The sequence below is a fragment of the Tupaia chinensis genome, unplaced genomic scaffold, assembly GCF_000334495.1.
Source record: "Tupaia chinensis unplaced genomic scaffold, TupChi_1.0 Scaffold000086_1, whole genome shotgun sequence".
Taxonomy (NCBI): domain Eukaryota; kingdom Metazoa; phylum Chordata; class Mammalia; order Scandentia; family Tupaiidae; genus Tupaia; species Tupaia belangeri.
Window position 1 is genome coordinate 2,946,556 of NW_006159548.1, and position 14,186 is coordinate 2,960,741.

General features: G+C 42.7%; 1 protein-coding gene across 2 annotated transcripts in view; it reads right to left on the reverse strand.

Moving 5' to 3' along the window:
- Window positions 1-424, reverse strand: part of COX18 (cytochrome c oxidase assembly factor COX18) — a 14,109-nt gene extending 13,685 nt beyond the window's left edge. For both annotated transcript variants that reach the window (XM_006142909.3, XM_006142908.3), the window contains exon 1: window positions 158-424. In XM_006142909.3, coding sequence (XP_006142971.2) covers window positions 158-408 — 251 coding nt within the window. In that variant the 5' untranslated portion in view covers window positions 409-424. The remainder of the gene's footprint in view (window positions 1-157) is intronic.
- Window positions 425-14,186: the final 13,762 nt, after the last annotated feature.

The window sequence follows — 14,186 nt, forward strand, 5'->3', positions numbered from 1 at the left end:
CGCCGGGGCAGCGTGGGCGCTGAGCAGCAGTTCCTCCGCGCCCCTCACCGGCGCCGACTCCGCCAAGGCCTCGTACCAGCCGCCCGCCCCGCCGGGAGCAACTGCAGAAGCCGACGCCATCGACCACCCCGGGAGAGCAGGAGGCCGCCAGGTTCTGCTCCCTGGGGAAGGCGCAAGCGGCGGGGGCCCAGCCTGGAGCTGCAGGACAGTCAGCGGCCGCAGACACCGACCGCCGACCCGGCACAGCATTCTGCGCCAGGGCGTGGGCCACCACGCGGGTCTCGCAGACCAGCGACGTGTACTGCTCCGCAAGGGACACCCGGCTTCTGCAGCGGCGACACCTGTCGTGAAGCGTGCGGCCTCGCCGGCAATCACGATTGACCTTCGCGGCCAAACCCGAGACACCATGCGTCGCGCTGGTGATGACGCAAGAGACGAGGAAGTCCCGCCTTCCCCACGCGGCACTGGGCAGGCGTGGTGCACACTCGCAAATTTTCCGGGTGCCGAGGTGGAGCTGGTGGGAGGCCGGAACTGCAAGACCGCGGCGTGCTCAGCTGCCTTGGGCCGGGAGGGCGGTGCTCTAGGGAGCTCTCGCCTGGTGCAGGCGGTCTTCCGCGGGGTCGCTTCGATTCGCTTTGACCCAAGCTAGTCGCGGGTGGCTTTTGTGACCCGAAGCTGGTGTCTCACCTCTGCGTGCTCTCGATCGCTTCCGCTGGCGACTGCGATTGATTATAGTGCCCCAAGAGTCAACCCGCTGCTGAAAAGCCGCCTTGGAGAGCGACGCGAAGCTCTGGTTGACCCCGGGTATTAATCATCATCCTGTAGGCGCTAAGTATACGTAGTTAGGTGTGTAGTCTAAGATTTAATTGGTTCCATTAGCATTTTCAACCCCACCTGGCAACTGAATTCTTATCTTCCCCTTATATATAGTAGCGAAACATTTTATGAAGGGTAAGAGAACGAGGCCAATCAATCTTAACTAGAGCTGACTTTATATAAACTTTAAAACACCCGAACAGTATTAGATGTCTTCTGATCAAAAGGAATACGAGAGTCAGCCGGGACGCGGTGGTTCCCACGTGGCTGACTGTAGTTGGAGTCCCGGGATTCCGGGATCACGGGCTTGAGAAACAACGCTGAGGGAATGGAGATGGGATTGCAGCGTGGCCATTCCCCATGGAGTGCTTTCTCACTTTCTCCATCTCTCTTCCGTAAGCAGAGAGCGCAGGCGCCCTCTAGCGAATTTAAAAACAACAACCGAGGAGTCTACTAGAACTATATAGTTGTTTATAATATTTTTTGTGTTCCTGACAACAGCAAGTGAACTAGATTTAGATAGAGCGGTTTCCTTACAGAAGAGTCACCCTAGACCTACAAGCCAAAATATGCTTTATAAAAAGGAAGCTTTTTTAAAGTAAGCCCACGAGAAATGATGAGTAATGTCAAACTGCATGGCTGCTGATCTTCCTACATTTGTGCACCAAAGCTAGGTTATCAGATTCATTCCTCTGGATTCTGGAAGTCATCTTTCTTCAAACTGGTAAATACATACATGAATTTTCAGATGCATAAACACATCACAATGTTATATATTTTCTATATAAAGTTTACCAATTGGGACTGGCAGGTGGCATGGTGGTTAAGGGCACTGGACTCCCACAGGCTGACCATGGTTTAAGTCCCGAACCTGGTGGCTTGCTTTTTCACTTTCGTACTCTCTCACTTTGCCCCTCTCTGGTCAACCGATAAATAAATAAATAAATAAATACAAATAAAGAGTTTAATAAAGTAATTATTAAATAATAAAAAATAAATTTAAAAATTAAAAATCTACCAATCTATTTCCCTATCCATTTGTTAATTAAGAAACAAGTTGCAAAAAAAAAAAAAAAAAAAAACATACCAAAAAAAAGAAGGGGGGGGAAAAAAAGCAAAACATACAGAAAACAAGAAGTGGAAAATTATTTGCTGACAATAACATGTTTGTTGATGTGTTTGATTGAGACAATGTACAGTGTATTCTGGATGGAAAATCTCAATTTTTATGCTGTAATGATGTACAGTGAATAAGTGTAAATGAATAAATTAAAATTTAAAAAAAGAAACAAGTTGCTCCTGATTACTGATTTAAAGTAAAAATGTGTAAACACATTCAATTTTAAATAGAAATCTCACCTAAAAACTGGAAGTAGGTGACTTCTACACTGTTGCATTCCCTTCCTTCCAGGAACTAATGTTATTTAGATTTAGCTTTTTCCAGTGACAGTTAGCTAAGGGACTCTGAATTTTTAATATCCAAGAAGAAGGTTCTGTTTGTTTTTAATTGTATTTTTAAGTTTTTGCTATAGGCTATGCACACTTGAGAGAAAGTGAGAAATCACCCCACCCCCCAGAGGGAATGGCTACGCTATAATTGCTCCTCCACTCTTGGGATTTTGGGCACCTTGCTCCCAGACATACCCAGTGTGGTTTTCTTTTTGGGAGGAGAGGTTTTTTTTACTATAGCGTATGTTCATTCACTGAAGAGAAAGAGACAGAAATCACCCCCCCACACACACACACCCTGGAGGAGATGGCTACACCACAATCCCTTCTCCTCCATTCTCTTGGGATTTTGGGCAGCCGTGCACACTCCATGCATTGGATTTCAAGCTTCTGGGTCCGGGACCTAAAGTACAGTTGAATACGTAGGGAGTCCAGTGTTGTAAACATTACACCATCTGCTGGTCCCCCTGAAGCAGAAGCACCTCCATCTTCAAACTTTACATTATACTTGCTTCCTTCCTCCTTTTTCCCAAAATAGTGTGATTAATAGTCTTACTGTCTGCTAACTAGTCTGAAACCCTTTCGTATAGATGTCCCTCAGCAACATAACTACCAATCACCAGACCCCTGCCCGGAGCCATGGGGAACATGAAACAAAGGTCTGCAGTGTGCCCTTAGACTTGATTAACCTGCTTGATTCAGCTTCTGTAACTGCTTTCACATGGGAACTCCACTCACGCCCTTCCTCCTCACCCCCCTCCTCAGTTTCCATTCTAATCACCATTTCAACCCAAAATTGATTGTGGTTTTTGCCTTTATAAGCACCCCTCTCCTTTCACTCAGGGATACAGGGTTTTGAGAGACATGAGCCCCCACCACCACCACCACCACCACCAATGCCTCCGACTTAATAAACTCCAATAGATTTGGCTCTGTCTGGATGTCCTCTTACTTCTCTCCAAGTAGGTTATAACATTTGGAGGCCCCAGCAAGACCCATACCGACCAGGTACTTGGGTGAGGCATCCTAGGGAGAGTGTCCTCGCTTGGTCCAGCTGCCAACTACCCGGAATGCTCTAAGGGAGGCCCCACCTGGGATTTCCTGGACCCCAGAGCTATCTTTGGGGATTGTTGACAGCTGGCAAGAGACTCTGACTACTGAAAGTTTGTGGAGTTCTAGTCTAAGTCCTCCAGAGGCATTTCTTCAGGTGTTCCTGTCCTGCTCTTTGGGAGACAAACTGGTAAGTACAGGGTTGAAAAAAGGAGAGCCCCCTGAGGTCTGACGTGCTAGATCAGAGGTTCGAGTTCCTCCTCGGGTGGCTGGATTCATGGCTGACCAGACATGGTTATAGAACCTACTTAGATTACACCAGACATGCCGGAATCTGGAGCTAGAGTATAAGAGGTTTGAGTCCCCCCTAGCCTTTAGACAGTTTGTGGGAAATCAGGGTTTGAGTCCCTGGGTATCTTGGAATCTTTTTGTCTTTTGTTTCTACTGCGTTTTAATTATTTTCTCCACATTCTCCTGGAGGATGTTATGTGGTTCCCCTATCCTCCTCATTTGAAGATACTGAGCAGTGGATTGCTGACCTCGCTTATCAAGGCACTTCCCCAAAAGTTCCATCCCAACAAGGTCGATCTTTTTTGCTTTCTTTCTTGTCTTTTTTCTTTTTAAAGAATTATTTTATTTTACTTTATTCATTATTATCATTATTATTTTCCAGTTTGATCAGAGAGAGACAGAGGAAATGTTGAAAGCAATCCACCAGGTCCGAGACTTGAACCGTGGTTGGCCACGTGGGAGTCCAGCGCCTTTAACTACCATGCCACTTGCCACCCCACTTTCTTTCTTGTCTTAATCATATTAACTGGTGAGAGGGAATGTTATAACCTCAGCCACCTCCTCAGTGTCCATGCTCTAGAGATTTTTCTGTTCTTTCAGCCCTCTGGCATTTTACCTGTGCTCTGAGGGAGGAAGAAGTTCCCCTTACACAGATAAACCCCGACTCTTTTTGGAGAGGTTTTCGCTATAGGGCGCGTGCGCTCGCCAGAAAGACACACAGAGAGAGAGAAAGCCAGAAATCACCCCTGACCAGGGATGGCCATACCGCAATCCCTTCTCCTCCATTCTCCTCTTGGGAACTTGGGCACGTGCCTGGCGTGAGTTTAAAACGCTGCGTCCAGGACTTGGACCGCGGTGGACTACGTGGGAGTCCAGCAACATAGCCATTATGCTAACTGCTGGTCCCATCGGAGTCTTGCTAGCCTGGCTATTCCTGTTACAACCTAGGCTACCTGGGAAATCTAGGCATTTGAGAATGTGATCCCTACAGGCAGCACTATCTCTGGGGATTGCCTTTGGACCATAGGAGGTATGGGCGGAGACAACAGGAGCCAGAGTGCCCCAGGGTACATCCTGACCAAAGAGCATACTTGCCTTTTTAGAAATCATGGAAAATTAGAACAGCTCCTTTAAAACTCCTTTGGAATGCATGCTTAACTCTCCATCCGAAAACTGAGAGGGCCTCTTGAAAATATCACAATTAGAAGGGGTGGAAATATCAGGTATATTTGTGTTGTAAAAACTTCAACAGCGTAGGCAACAAAAAGTATAATTAAAAATTTCAAGAAAGGAGGTTAATCTAATGAGTATTAAAGTAACCTCAGGGAAATTGGCTCTTATAGTCCTAATGTGTGTGTGAATCCATACATGTAATATGTCATGTTACATACTATATGTTGTATGTCTGTGTGAAAAAAGGCCTTAAAGAATTCTATTCAATTTAGTTTATAAAAAGAGCACTCATAAAAATTAGTTTAAATGCTTTTCAAGTTCATATAACTTTAGTAAATGATTTCAAATGTAATGAAAAAAAAAAAGAATAAGTAAAAGTCTTCACAATTTCCAATACATATTTTGTCTAGGTTTTTATTAATCAAGCAACGTCATGTTTATCTTAATATAGTTTGGTTAATGAAACAGCCAGTATTTATATATGTGTGTTGCATTTTACATGGTGGATATCTAATAGGGAAATAAATTCATGACTAACTTTTTCTCTTTAGCTTTAGTGCTAACAGAAGATCTTTGACCTCAGAGTAACTTTTGGATGTTTACATCCAAAAGAGAGATGTTAAACTGACCAGGCTTATTCTTTATAAGTTAGATAAAAATGGAAAGCATTGTCAAATTAAGTAATTCTAATTTTCTTGATATTATATTTGAGTGCTATGTAAAAATATGTTATGACTTGCATGTCTAGATATATATTGTTTCAAAATAATTTGAGATTCCCAAAAATTTATAGTAGAATATTTATAATTCATATTGCATATTATTATGTTAAACTAGTATCTAGCCAAATTTCTCTGTCAGTTATAAATTTTTGTTAGAGCATTAGCTATGACTATAATCCTAATGTTATGTTCTTAAGGAAATTCACAGAGAGTGGAAAGAGTTAATACTAGTTTCTAAAAATCTAATCATTTAACTGAGTAAAATTTTCATTTCCTATGTAAACTGATTGGTTTTCTAAACTGTTAAGCCAAAATTAACCAAATAAAAGTAAATAAACATTTAAGTAGCCAATACAAAAACAAAACATGTTAAAACATATTGACAAGGCACCTTAACCTTTGATTTAACTCTCACTTTAAACAGCACCTAATAGTCACACGTAGTAATACTGAAGATTGGGAATTTCTTTGAGGGCAATATCTGGACACAGCCCAGATCAGAGCCTCTGCCTCGAGAAAAAACAAAAAACAAAAAACAAAACTGATTCCAATGTGGGCAGCCTGGGCATTAAATAATGCCCATGACTAACATTCTCATGTTTTCCCTTGGGACCTTGTCCCCAAGTGTGGAACTAGTCACTAGAGACAAAATGAACTGAACTCAGAACTTTTTTTTTTTTGAGAGGATTTTGCTAAAGGGCACTTGCGCTTGGCAGAAAGACAGAGTGAGAAATCACCCCCCAGGGAGCATAGCCACTCTGCAATCCCTTCTCCTTCATTCTCCTCTCAGGATCTTGGGCACACACGCACATGCGTCCGGCGTGAGTTTAAGCCACCAGGTCCAGGACTTGAACTGTGAATTGTACGCCAAGTGCTGGTCCCAAGAACTCAGAACTTCTGAAGTCCATGCTAGCCTTTAAAACTGAGGATTAATGGGGCCCAAGACCCCTAGGACTCCCCTTAGATATCTGACAATCTCACTAGACAAGCTTCAAATAACTCCTAAAGTGACTAAAATTAATTTCTATCTAAATCAAAAGTTAAAACTATTTCTAAAAGTATAGTCATAAAAAATAATAATAAATTGGGACCAGCAGTTGGTGTAATGGCTTTGTCGCTGGACTCCCATGTAGTCGACTATGATACGAGTCCCAGATCTGGTGGCTTAAACTCACACCAGGCGCATGTGCGTGAGTACCTAAGATCCTGAGAGGAGAATGGAGGAGAAGGAACTGCAGCATGGCCCTCCCGCCTGGGGGTTGATTTCTTGCTTTCTGTCTCTCTGTCTCTCTCTGTCTTTCTGGTGAGCGCACGTACCCTATAGCAAAAACCTCTTCAACAAAAAAACACTATTTTTAAAAGACCTTAACCTTGCCTACTGAAATTAAAAGAAGAAATAAAAGCTAAAATCCATAACTATACTTAAACTTTTATGTGCCCTTGACTTAACCCAAAAGGCCATTACTGCTGTGTTCAAGATGTTCTGCCCATCCTCACCTCAGACCCTGTCCATTCATCCCAACCAAAAGATTCTGTGTGGGTCAAGAAAGTTACAACCCAAGAACTGACTCCAACCTAGAAGGGACCCTTCACTGTCATCCTCATCACTTTGACCACTGTCAAGGTCAACGCCATCCCAGTCTGATTACACCACTCTCAAATAAAGACAAAAAAATCAACGTGACAGATCCAGGATTCCCAGGATCCTCTCAAACTAAGACTGTCCCATGTGTCCGGATTAAGAAAAAAGAGAGAAAAAAGTGTTTAGCCATAGAGAATCTAAAACGGGAAAGCGAACTAAGTAACACAGACTCATCCTAGAGACCTCTTTCTCTCCAGAAACACTTCTGTGATTTACTTGAGAAACCCCCTCCTTTCCCAACAATAAAAAAAAAAAAAAGGTTAGGCCTGTTTAAACAATAATTAAAATAAGAAACCTATATATATATTATATATTGTTTAACAATAATTAAGAAACCTATATATATATATATTATATATTGTCTTACTACTAATAATTATTTCTGACCATCCTGAGATTATAGCATCAATATATAACTTCCTTAGAAACCTAAACATCTGGACCCCTATAGGCAAACACAGAGACTCCCTGCAGCCTAAGAATATAAAAATGACACTTGCAACCAGCCACTGTCCGTAAATGAATCAATGATCTAATTCACTTTCATAAAACCAGTAGAAAATAAAACAAGAACACCTCCATCTTTGAACTTGACATTATACTTACTTCCTCCTTTTTCCCAAAATAAATAAACTGTCTTTACTAACTAGCCCACTCGAAACCCTTTCGCTTAGCTGTTCCTTAGCAATATAACTCCCCATCAGCAGACCTCTGCCTGGAGCCATGGGTAACATTAAACAAAAGTCTAGAGAGTGCCCTTATAAATAACTTACTTGGACAGCAGTTGGCATAATGGCTGTGTTGCTGAGGTCCCAGGTAGTCGACTGTGGTTCGAGTCCTGGGCCCGGTGGCTTAAACTCTCGCCGGGTGCGTGTACATGTGTGCCCAAGATCCCAAGAGGAGAATGGAGAAGGGATTGTGCCGTAGCATTCCCCCTGGGTGTGATTTCTCACTGTCTGTCTTTCTCTCTCTTTCTGGTAAGTGCACGTGCCCTATAGCAAAAACCTCTCAAAAAACAAACAAAAACCACCTACTTAATTCAACTTCTGTAACTACTTTCACATGGGAACACCACTCCTTTTCCTCCTCACCCCTCAGTTTCCATTCTAACCACATCAACCCAAAATTAATTGTGATCTTTGCCTTTATAAGCACCCCTCTCCTTTTACTCCAGGATGCAGTGTTTTGGGAGACATTAGTCCCTTCATATGCCTCCAACCTAATAAACTCCAATAAATTTGACTATGTCTAGATGTCCTCATATTTCTCATTGAGTAGACTATCAACCCCCAGTGTGGTTTTTTTTTTTTTTTTGGAGGGTTTTTCGCTATAGGGCATGTGCGCTCGCCAGACAGACAGAGAGAGACATAGAGACAGAAAGCGAGAAATCACCCCCCAGGAGGGATGGTCACACCGCAATCCCTTCTCCTCCATTCTCCTCTCGGGATCTTGGGCACGCACGCACACGCGCCCGGCGTGAGTTTTAAGCCACCGGGTCCAGGACGCGAACCGCGGTCGACTACGTGGGAATCCAGTGACATAGTCATTACGCTAACTGCTGGTTCCCAATCCCCAGTGTGTTTTTCAGTCTGCTGGTCTGGGACTCAAACTGTGCAATTGGCCATGTGGGATCCAAAGCCTTAACCTCCATGACCTGCTGACCTAAAGGAAAGTTGTTGTTTTTTTTTTTCCCCAATTAAAAACTCTAGATTTTATTTTTCAATCATAGGTCTTTTGTCTGAATTCAGACTGAATTACCAAAGAAACAGCAACATATGAAGAACAAAAACAGAGGAGCAAGACACAAAAAATCATTCACGTGAGACATTATGCATTTTACACACTTATAAATGGATGGATGGCATCTTTCTACTAGGAAAACAATAAACTTCTGTGCCAAAAAATGTAGTTTTTATTTAACCCATAAAAAAGAAAGGTGGAGAAAAATGTAGTTTTTATTTAACCCATAAAAAAGGGAGGTGGAGGGCCAACAGGTAGTGTGGAGGTTAAGGTGGCTAAATTCCAGCCCTTTACATTAATAGTGAGGTTGGTGATTACCACTGTGCTCAAGTATATGTGATAACATAAGCCATTCCACCTTTTTTTAATTTTATTTTTTATTTTTTTTTTGCCCCAGAAGGCTCATACACATGCCAAGGAGAGTGACAAAAAACAAACAAACAAAAACTCCCAGGCCAGTTGGTGGTGTGAAGATGGCTGCCTGTGTGTTTCTAGTCCTGTACATGGCTGCCTGAGAAACAAAATGAGCATATGTGCATGCTTGCACAAAATGCCAATAAAAGGGAAAAATAAAAAAGGGATTGCAGCATGATCATTCCCCAAGGGAAGTATTTACTTACTGTCTACCTCCAACATGCTATCTGGCAAACTATAAAATCCTGGGAACAACACATGGCATAACAGTTACATCACTGGACTCCCACAAGGTGAATTGTGGTTCAAATCCTAGACCTGGTGACTTGAACATCATGCCAGGCACATTGTCTGCATACCCAAGATTCTGAGAGGAAAATGGGGGAAAAAGGATTATGGTGTGGCCACCCAACCTAGGGAGTTATTTTCCACCTTGCCTATCTCTAGCAGCAAGTGCACATGCCCATAGCAAAAATCTCTAAAAATAAAAATTATAGAAATCCCTCATGAGGTATGGTCATATGTCAACCCCCTCTCCATCTGTCCATCTTCTTGTAATTTTGGTCACATATATCACCAGTGTTTTTCTAGCAGCTCCACCTGGGATTCAAATGGCATTCAGCCATGTAGGATCCAGCTTCAATAACCAGTGAACTACACAGTAGACTTTGTTTTAAGGTTGTTTTTTTTTTTGGTAAGGCATATTTGCTGGTCAGAGAGACATAAAGTGAGAAATCACCCCTCAAGGAATGTCCACACCACATTACCTTCTTCTCCATTCTCCTGTCAGGATTCCGAGCATACACATACCTGTGTCCCTGTATGATTACCAAGCTGTGGGCCCAGGACTCATCTGCGGCTGGTTTCAGTGTCTTAACTACTTACGGTGCCACCTGCAGGTCTCAGTCTCTGTTTTTAAGCTTATCGATTTTTTAAAAAAGAATTTTAACTTTATCCATCCATTCATTCAGATGGACAGAGAGAGAGAAAGTGAGAAAGCAAGCCTCCAGGTCCAGGACTTGAATTGCAGTCAGCCATATGGGAGTGCAGCCCCCTCAACCACCATGCCACTTGCTGGCCCCAAGCTTATTGATTTTTCCCCCCACACACTTTATAGTAATAGCTCTCTTCAGTATATATTATATTGTACGGTCAAAAGTTTATGTGAGAGTAAAAGCTTCTCCACATTCTTCAAGGTTTCTCACCAGTAGATGCTCTTTCATGTACTCGAACTTGAATGAAGAGCTGAAGGTTTTCTAAACTACTTACATAGGTATAGTTTTCTGCCAGTATACATTCTCTTATTTTCTTGCAAAGACCCTAAAAAACTAAAGGTTTACCTACATTAACATGGGTTCTGCACAGGATCACTTCTTTCATGTGTTTGAACAAAACTGGGGTAATCAAAGGCATTCTTACATATGTAGCATTTACATGGTCTATCTACAGTGTGTGATTTCATGTGTCTGAAAACATGAAAAATGAACACTTTCCCACATTTCATACATCTATGAGGTCTCTCGCCACTGAGTTCTTTTATGCCTTACAAAAATAACCGGAATGAGAGAAGGCTTTCCCATATTGCTTATGCTCACAGGGTTTCTCTCCTGTGTGAGTTCTACCATTTGTTTGAAAGTAGAGAAACCATTCTCACATTGTTTACATTCCAAAGGTTTCTTTCCTGTGAGATTTTACATGCTTCTGAAAATTATTTCACTGAGGCTTTTCCACACTTTCTACATAAGGGATTCTCTCCACTGTAAGATTTTTCACGTCTTGACTGAGACCAGGGTGAGAAAAGTCGTTCACACACTGCTTATGTTCATAAGGCTTCTCTCCAGTGCAAGTTCTTCATGATTTTGAAAGAATGAGAGAAGAGTACCACTTTCCTCATATTGCAAGCATGTCTTTCACAACTAACGAGAGGCTTTCCCACACTGCTTACATTGATAAGGTTTCTCTCCTGTGAGTTCTTTCATGGATTTGAAAGGAATGGAGACACCTAAAGGCTTTCCCACATTCCTTACATTTATAGGGTTTCACTCCAGAGTGAATTCTTTCCTGTGTTCAAACAGAATTGGGACAACTAAGGGCTTTCCCATATTGGGGACACTTACAGGTTTCATTCCAGTGTGAGTTTTTCATGTTTCCAAAAAAAAGAGTACTGAGAGAACCAAAGGCTTTCCCACATACCTCACACTCATAGGGTTTCTCCCCCATGAGAGTTCTTTCATGTCATCCAAAGAAGGTGGGATAATGAAAGGCTTTTCCACATTCCTTACATTTATAGGATTTCACTCCAGTGTGAATTATTTCCTGTGTGGAACAGAACTGGGACAACTAAAGGCTTTCCTACATAGGGGACACTCAGATGGTTTCTTTGCAGTGTGAGATTGTTCATGGTTTTGAACAGAACGAGCACCAAAAGCTTTCTCACATACCTTATACTTAAAAGGGTTCTCTATTTTCATTGTTTTGAATAGAACTGGGAGAAGTAAAGCCTTTCCCACATGGGAGACACTCATAGGGTTTCTCTCCAGTGTTTTTTTCCCGTGTAATTGAAATAAATTTTGATAATCAAGTTTTCCAACATTTATTTTGCATGTATAAGGTCCAGCTCCACTTTGTGATTTCGTGACTCTTACAACTTGCATTTGAAATAAAAGTTTTTCCATTTTGCTGATGTTTATGTGGCTTCTTTGCATATTCCTTAGTCATATGGTTTCTGTCCTCTGGAACCTCTGATAGGCCTACTGAGTGAAAAAGTCTCCCAGGTCTTCTCCACACACCCTGTGATTGCTCGTTCAGGTGGTTGCTGTAATTTGACTGATGGGTTCTCCATATACACTGCTACCTTTTCTTTCACACAGTCTCTGTAGTCTCTAACTTCTTAGATTTTTTTTTTCAGGTATTTTGATACTGATCTCCAATATTCTGGTCTTCCAAGTTTATATCAATACAGTACAGGTGCTTGATGGTTTCCCACATCACATCTCTGTAATTTCTTCTGTGAAGAATCCAGCAAAACTGGGAACCAGCAGTTAGCGTAATGGCTATGTTGCTGAACTCCCACGTAGTTGACTGTGGTTTGCATCCCGGACCCGGTGGCTTAAAACTCACGCTGGGCACGTGTGTGTGCGTGCCCAAGATCCTGAGAGGAGAATGGAGGAGAAGGGATTGCGGCGTGACCAGCCCCCCTGGGGGGTGATTTCTCGCTTTCTGTCTCTACATTTCTCTCTTTGTCTGGCGAGCGCATGCGCCCTAAAGCAAAAATCCTCTCAAAAAAAAAAAAAAAAAAAAATACAGATAAACCCCCTCCTTTTGTTTTTTTGTTTTCTTTTTAGGAGAGGTTTTTGCCATAGGGCACATGTGCGTGTGCTCGCCAAAAAGACAGAGAGACAGACAGACAGTGATAAATCATGCCCCAGGGGGCATGGCCATGCTGCAATCCCTTCTCCTCCATTCTCCTCTCACGATCTTGGGGACGCACGCATATGTGCCTGGCATGAGTTTAAGCCACCAGGTCCGCAACTGAAACTATGGTTGACTACATGGGAGTCCAGCAACATAGCCATTTCGTCAACTGCTGGTCCCAAACCCCCACCTTGGTGAAGTTTACTACCACATCCTCAAAGGCCAGTAAGTCCTGAAAGGACAGGGTTTTGAGAACATCCCTGTAGCTCAACATGTGGAAGTTCGTTCCTGGGCAGTGACACACCCTAGAGGGAATGGAGGCTCTCTCTCTTCATCTCATCATCTGTATCTTCTGTAATGTCTGTTAGAATGAATGAGTAGCGGCCAGCTGGTGGTGTGATGGTTAAAAGCACTGGACTCCCACATGGCTGACCATAGTTCAAGTCCTGGACCAGGTGGCTTGTTTTCTCACTTTGCCTTTCTCTCTCTCAGATCAAACTGAACCAGTGGGAGAAGCCAGGTATTCTGACCGCATGCAGGGATGAGGTGAGGTGAAGTGGGGGCATGAATGTCACTTCAGGGTGCCTTTTCTCTCTCTCCCTCTCTCATTTCTTAGAGTCCTGGGTGCCTCCACACCCTTCCTACAGTTCTCTAGTATGGCCTGCACACCTCAAGGAGGCACAGAGGAGCAGCCGAGAGCACAAGGGGTCCACTGGAGTCAAAAGAGGCAGGAAGCTGTTCTAAAAATAAGCCAAACTCAAAGTTAGCTTTTATCTTTCGAATATGAATTCATTTTAAAAGAAGTCTAATATAAAATCTCATAGAATTAGTCCTTTACTCTCATCTATCAATTCCAAATGGCTTATTTTCCTATAGTCTCTTATACCTAAAACTCAAGTGATGCTTTTTCAAATTAAATCATTAGCAATGTTCTCATCTTAAATTCCAGTCACTTTAATCTAATGCTGTGACTTGTTTAAATAAGCATTTATCAATGGGATGGTGTATTTTTTTGGAGGTTTTTTTTTTTGCTATAGGGTGCGTGCGCTTGCCAGAAAGACAGAGACAGACAGAAAGCGAGAAATCTCCCCCCAGGGGGGATGGCCACGCCTCAATCCCTTCTCCTCCATTCTTCTCTTGGGATCTTGGGCACACACGCACACGTGCCCGGCGTGAGTTTAAGCAGCCACTGTGTCCGGGACTCAAACCAAAGTTGACTACATGGGAGTCCAGCGACATAAACATTATGCTAATTGCTGGTCCCATGAGATGGTATATTTCTGAAGAGATTTAGGGCATCCAGAATTTACAAAGGACCTAACATTAACATTAAAAGCATTAGACACTGGGACCAACAGATGGCTTGGCAGTTATGTTGCTGGACTCCCATATGGCCAACCACGGTTTGAGTCCTGGACTAGTGGCTTGAAACTCATACCAGGTATATGTGCAGGCATGCCCAAAATCTCAAGAGG